This window comes from Oryza glaberrima, chromosome 5 (genome assembly GCF_000147395.1).
Source record: "Oryza glaberrima chromosome 5, OglaRS2, whole genome shotgun sequence".
Classification (NCBI taxonomy): domain Eukaryota; kingdom Viridiplantae; phylum Streptophyta; class Magnoliopsida; order Poales; family Poaceae; genus Oryza; species Oryza glaberrima.
In genome coordinates this window covers 18135396-18142246 of record NC_068330.1, presented here as the reverse complement: position 1 = coordinate 18142246, position 6851 = coordinate 18135396, and the positions used below count along the sequence as shown (strand labels likewise).

Here is a 6851-nt window from a genome sequence, read left to right as displayed (position 1 = left end):
GAAGCTAAACAAGGAGTGATGCAAATCTGGACGGTGACGGCTCCCTGGTAATGCCCACGATAGGATCCCCTGACGAAGAGCTCGGAAAAAACCGACCAACACTCTTCTTGTCTCGTCAGCTCAGTTCTAGCCTCGACAACCACGCCCGCGTCCTCAGCTCCTCCTAGTGCGAAGAAGACGACGATGGCGCCCAGGCGACAAGGCAGCAGCGTGGCCGCCGGCCTTCCCCGCCACCGCTGCCTTTGCCTCCACTTCCCTTAACGGGCGGAGTAGTGTCGCTCCCTCCCATGATGCCCGGTAATGCTGCTGCACACGCCCCCAATCCACGGATTAAGATCCTAAACAAATTATTGATGAAGATAGATATAATAGTGTTAACGGATACTTTAAAAAAAAGTCAACTACATATAACCATTCGTAATACAAATTTTAAACAACATTAATAAAGTGCCTGCGTATGAGCGTAGATACCTTCCTAGTTTATTTATAAGCCACAGTTCTAACTCATCAAGCTTACAGTAATTTTGTAAAAGTTTGTCGCAATGTTTCCAAGCAATTTTTTTATTAAAAAACATATAAGTGCACACCCTGCCCTAAACATACTCGACATAAGTGGCAAATTGTTGATGTCGCTTGATTTGAAAGTGAATAGGGAAATCATTTAAACCTTAGTAGGTAAAGTCATGCATCATAACTCCATACCACATCACCTGTTCTTATTTAATTTCCACCTGTTTTAGTGCCAGAAAATACCATGGCACGTCACAACTTTAGCACCGCATTCTCACAAAAAGTGAGGAAGCAATCTAAATGACCCCTAATAGCAGATATAATAGCGGGCTATTAGCCAGCTATAAACATATTTTAACGAGATAAAAGATGAGATAAAAGAGCAGCGGCTACAGATTTATGGCCAGCTGCAGCACGGACTCCAAGACGCAATGTGTGTATGATATGTGAGACCATATATTAATAGTATAATAAGCAATTATTGTATGAATTGGCTATTAGATTGGCTATAGGTAAATTAGAGCTAGTAATGGGGAGCAAGTTCAATAGTATAGCCAACTGTTGGCCCCAAATCATCTATAGCCAATCTAATATCCCATTCATACAATAGTTACCTATAAAAATATACTATATCATTAATACCCGGTCCTACCTCTCATACACTTATAACGTATTGGAGTCCGTGTTGCAGCCGGCTACAAATCTGTAGCCCGCTTTCTTCTCTCTCTTCTCTTTTCTTCTCGATATGTGGTTATAGCTGGCTTATAGCCTGCTATTGTACTTGCTCTAAGAATGCAACGGGAAAGAAGTGTCATTTTCATGTTCTCTATAGTGGATCTCACGGTGGAAAGAACTGAAAGCTAACCACTGTAGGCAAGTACTACCTCCGTTTTTTAATAGATGACGCTGTTGACTTTTTCTCACGTGTTTGACCATTCGTCTTATTCAAAAAATTTACGTAATTATAATTTATTTTGTTATGAGTTGTTTTATCACTCATAGTATTTTAAGTGTGATTTATATCTTATACATTTGCATATAGTACTTTAAGTGTGATTTATATCTTATATATTTGCATAAAATTTTTGAATAAGACGAATGGTCAAACACGTGAGAAAAAGTCAACGGTGTCATCTATTAAAAAACGGAGGGAGTATATGATATGCCGATATGGTATTGAAGTGCTAGAACAAAAGCAAATTTCTATCTCCACAAGCCACTGCTACAACCAAACTGAGGCCCTCTTTGTTTGGGCTTAGGCTTATTGGCTTAGACTTTTAAGTCAGCTTATTGACTTATATGATTTATAAGCCGGTGGATTTAATGTTCTAAGTTTAATGGTGGAGTTATGCATGTCTCACATAAGCCAAAAAAAAGCTTCTCTCACCTAGCTTTTGGCTTAATAGTGTTAGAGTGGCTTATAGCTTTAAAAAAGCCAAACGAAAAAGCTGCTTGTTTGTTTAGATTTAGACTTTTTGACTTATAAGTTGGCTTATAAGCCTAAACAAATATGGCCTTAATCCTCGTCCAGTAACATATAACAAAGGATCATCAGCGTCCCACTAATAGAAAGCAAAACCATAACGCTACTAGAAACACTCGGATCAAACAGAACCCCACACAGCAAAAGATCCGATACACCAAAGATTCCACTAAAGAAAGTATAGTAGTCACACCAAAAGTACCTATCCCTGTGGTGCGCGGTTATCCTCTAACCCACACATTGGTCTTACCAAAAGCAAGCTCGCGCGTCGCGTCACGCTCGCACGCTACACGCACACCCCACCTGTAAAAAAGAAGGGGACGATCCTCCTGCCTACCGTGCCCGCCCGCTCGCGCGGCCGCGCGGCTCCACCGACCGGCACCCCACCCACCGCGTACGCGAAAAACCTCCAAAATCACCGTGAGAACCCCGCGCGCGCCATCGTGATCTGTGTGACTGATCTCTCACGTTGCAGCCGCGGCCCCGCGCGGCTCCCCTCCCCCCACCGACCGGCACGGCGACACCCAGAAAAACCTCCAAAATCACCGCGAAAACACCGCGCGCCACCGTGATCTGACTGACTGATCTGATCTCTCACGTTCTAGCGGCGCACCGCGCACGCGGACCCCCTCACTGCAGCGGGGGACAAAAAGAGGAAAAGAGAGAGTAGTAGCAGTAGAGAGCCCGCGCGCCCGCACACGCGAGAGAGCGCGCGCGCGCACGGCGATTCGGTCGTCCTCCTCCGGTTTACTACTACTAGTACTTGCCACCTTCCCGACGACGTCGCCGTCGTCGTCGTCGGCGCGCGCGCGCCTCTCTCTCTCAAAGGAGTGGACTGCGTGCTAGTGCTAGTGCTACAGGCTACGGGTCGAGAAAGGCGAGGCCACCAGCAGAGAGCAAGCTGAGGGAGGAGACGGGGCGGCCTCTCCGCCTTGCAGATCTCGCATGCGCGGGCGGAGTGGACGGCGGCGGAGGAGGCGGCGGCGGAGGAGGGCGCAGTAGGGGAGGCGTACGGGCGGCGGCGGCGGCGGCGGCATGGGCGGGGCGAGGCTGGGGAGATGGGTGGAGGGGATGTCGGCGGACAACGTCAAGGGCCTCCTGCTGGCGCTCTCCTCCAGCCTCTTCATCGGCGCCAGCTTCATCGTCAAGAAGAAGGGCCTCAAGAAGGCCGGCGCCTCCGGCGTCCGCGCAGGTGCGTGACGTGACTCTCACCCACCTCCACCTCCGCCTTCCGCTTAACCCCTTCTCAGCTCGCAACCCAAGCGAATCGCAGGGATGCCCACGCTCTCCTCTGCTGCTGCTGCTGCTGCTGCCGCGGTGCTAGCTCTGTAGCGTAGATCTGAGCCTGCGAGATTTGGATCTTGATCGTGTTGTCGGTGGCCAAGTGGTGTTAGGGAGTTTGGTGCTGCACGCGCATTGGAGATCGGGCTGTCGGTTAAGCCTGTAGTTGTCTGGGTACTAAGAAATAGTTGTTCTTGTAGGACTAGCTCAGTTGATGATGATGTTCGAGCAAGATGATTAATAGAGTAATAGTACAATAGTAGCAATTGTTATAGTTCATGGCGCAGTGGTGATATCACGATGTGCAATATCCCCTCTTGTTTATAATGTGACTGCATTGCGATTCGTTATCTATGGTTTCTGCGTCAAAATTAGCAGTTTGAACAAGCTTACACAAACATGGAAGGCTGTAGAATATGAAAATCTTTGACGGTAGAAGGAGGAGCCTATGATTGCAGAAATGGTTGCAAGCAGAAAAAAAAAATACTACTATGTGATTGCTGTTGCTCTATTTGTTGCCTTTTTGTGCTTTAAACTTCCATGGATGATCAATCCGCGTTGTGTAATTGGTCTCCCATGATATGTTGGTTAGTCACGGAAGTACCATATAGGGAATTTTGCTACCCTCTGGCCAAATGGGTTTCAGCTTTTTCAGTAATTATGCTTATGTTGTTGACTTGCTACAGGTGTTGGTGGCTACTCTTACTTGCTTGAACCATTGTGGTGGGCAGGAATGACAGCAAGTAAGTGGTTTCTTCATGCATGAATATACTGGTTGACAAAGTTCTTCCATCTGTGGTGATAGTGCTAATTGATGTACTATGCTTTTTGTCAGTGATTGTTGGAGAAATCGCCAACTTCGCAGCTTATGCTTTTGCTCCTGCTATCTTGGTCACTCCACTTGGTGCACTTAGCATAATTATCAGGTAAGACTAGAATTGTATGACTGAAGTGGTATGGTAAAATCTTCTTCTGTGCATATTCCTGTAAATCTTCTTCTGTGTATATTCCTGTAAATCTGATAATATCGGCATCCCTTCTTACAGTGCTGTTCTTGCACACATTATTCTGAGAGAGAAGCTACACATATTTGGTATACTCGGGTGTATTCTTTGTGTTGTGGGTTCGACAAGTATTGTGCTTCATGCCCCTCCAGAGCGTCAAATTGAGTCTGTGGCAGAAGTATGGGATCTAGCTACTGAACCAGGTATAATCCTACCATGTACACAAGATAATAATATAACAAATATTAGAAAATAGTGACTCATTTAGACATTGGTTTTTCAAGTACTAATATTTAAACCTTTATGTTCCAGCATTTCTACTATATGCAGCCATTGTGCTTGCAGCAGCTTTTGTGCTCATATTCCATTTTGTCCCACAATATGGTCAGACCCATATCATGGTGTATATTGGTGTCTGTTCTCTTGTGGGATCCTTATCGGTATGCATGTCATTAATAATTCTTGATACGTTTTCACAATATCCTTCTTAGTCGGTTTACGGTGTAAATGAATTCATTCTGTAAACTTCTTTCTCTGGCAGGTCATGAGTGTCAAAGCTCTTGGGATAGCATTGAAGCTGACATTTTCAGGGATGAACCAGCTTGTTTATCCACAGATGTGGGTGTTCTTACTTTTTGTAGTTGCATGCATAGTAACACAGATGAACTATCTGAACAAGGTATGATCAATATCTATGTTGTAGGATAATTTTGGGCATGCCAAGAGAAAAAAATAAACGATGAATAGACTGATTTTGTTTTTCTATATGGAAGTCTTGTACATTTGTCTTCTACTCTATACGACTTTGAATTTGACTGTTTACTTTTGCAGGCCCTTGACACTTTCAACACTGCAGTGGTTTCGCCCATATATTATACGATGTTTACATCCTTGACCATTTTGGCCAGTGTGATAATGTTCAAGGTAACAGGTTTTGGGCTTAATTTATTTGTTGACATAATTTTAATACAAACACCATGTAGCTGCCTTCTTAAAAGGTGATGACGACACTATAAACTATTGTACTGATTTTGTTTAATATGGCAATATGTCAATATACCAGAAGTATACTTAATTCTTTTTAATGAATTTGCTGCTTGAATGGAAATCAATCTTTTATACATTGTGTATCAATAGCGCAGTTTGGCATATCAAATTAACTCTTGACTTATCCTTCTGTACTATTTTCAAAAACATGTTGGGACCTTTGGCATTCAGTTTTTGACCATGGCCATTGAACTTTTTGTTCCATCTTCCTAGATGACCACCCATCATGTTTCCTTGCTGCATCAACTGCCGCCTTAATGTGATACTGTAGCTGTTTGATATTCAATTACACTTAAATATCCTGATTGATGTTCAAACTCCTCTTATATGGGGCCCATATATCTAAAAATGTTCTCTAATCTGAATAGGACATGTAGGCCTGTCAGTATACATGTAAACATAACATTAACATTGAAAGGCCTTTCATACTACAATGAATTTCTGAATCATGATAATGCTATAAATTCTATCGGCAAACTGTATCATCAGAATGGCGCATCATGGTTCAGTCAACCCCTTATTGTGTTCCATTGACAATGCTTCTGAACTATCTGTTGATGCAACCCTGATTGCATGCAGGACTGGGATCGTCAAGATCCAACACAAATTGTCACGGAGATGTGCGGTTTTGTTACAATCCTTTCTGGGACATTTCTTCTTCACAAGACAAAGGATATGGTGGATGGTATGACTGCCTTTCGTCCCATCTTGTGTTGACTTGAAATAGCACCCATTGGTAAATTCTTATTCATTGCCATCGCAGGTCTCCCACCAAATTTACCTATCCGACTACCTAAACACGCCGAGGAGGATGGTTATGCTGCTGAAGGAATTCCTCTCAGATCTGCTGCTGATGGCATTCCACTCAGGTCACCGAGGGCCACGGAATCGTTTCGTGCGACATTATAACCTGCTAATGCTTGCAACCGTGCTTCAAGGTTTATGCTCCAGCAGCAATGCTAGCTCCTCAATGTGGGAAGGGAAGAATCTCCATTCTTTCATTGGATACACACTCCATAGGTTGACTGTAGGATCCAAAGGTAATGGCTCGGCCCCCCCTGTAATTTTTTCAGACATCCGTACAAAATTTTGGGGGTCATTACATCAGTTATTATACATATCTTCGGGTGAGATAACCAGGATGGCCAAGAATCCCAAGTTCTGAACTGTAAATCGCTGTGAGCCATAGAGGTCATTGGTCTGGAACTGTTGTATTCTTTCAAATACAATAGGCAAATAGCTCACTCACAATACAAGAAGAGGTTGAAAGAGCGCATGCTGTCTGTAGTCATTGTTGCCCCTTGCAATCCTCGATGTTTTGAGATATTGGTCGTCGGGTCGAGGCGTGGAGCCGATCAGCTTTCTGACCTTACCTCTTTTTGAGATGGCTCAAATTGGAAGAACATCCCGTTCACAAGACAAGTCACTCAACCCCCGTATACATCAGAGGTTCATCTGATAAGAGATCACAAATAAAGCACGATTCGTTGGCCTTATCTTGAAGCCAATTAGTAATTTTCTTTGTT

General features: G+C 43.9%; 1 protein-coding gene across 1 annotated transcript; it reads left to right on the top strand.

The window, feature by feature from the left end:
• Positions 1–2437: 2437 nt before the first annotated feature.
• Positions 2438–6601, top strand: LOC127774712 (probable magnesium transporter NIPA4). The gene is made up of 9 exons (XM_052300995.1): positions 2438–3185; positions 3961–4017; positions 4110–4200; positions 4321–4481; positions 4591–4718; positions 4820–4957; positions 5110–5202; positions 5905–6010; positions 6089–6601. Exons 1-9 carry the CDS (start codon positions 3029–3031, stop codon positions 6232–6234), a joined length of 1077 nt encoding a protein of 358 aa, XP_052156955.1. The 5' UTR covers positions 2438–3028; the 3' UTR covers positions 6235–6601.
• The last annotated feature ends 250 nt before the right edge of the window (positions 6602–6851 follow it).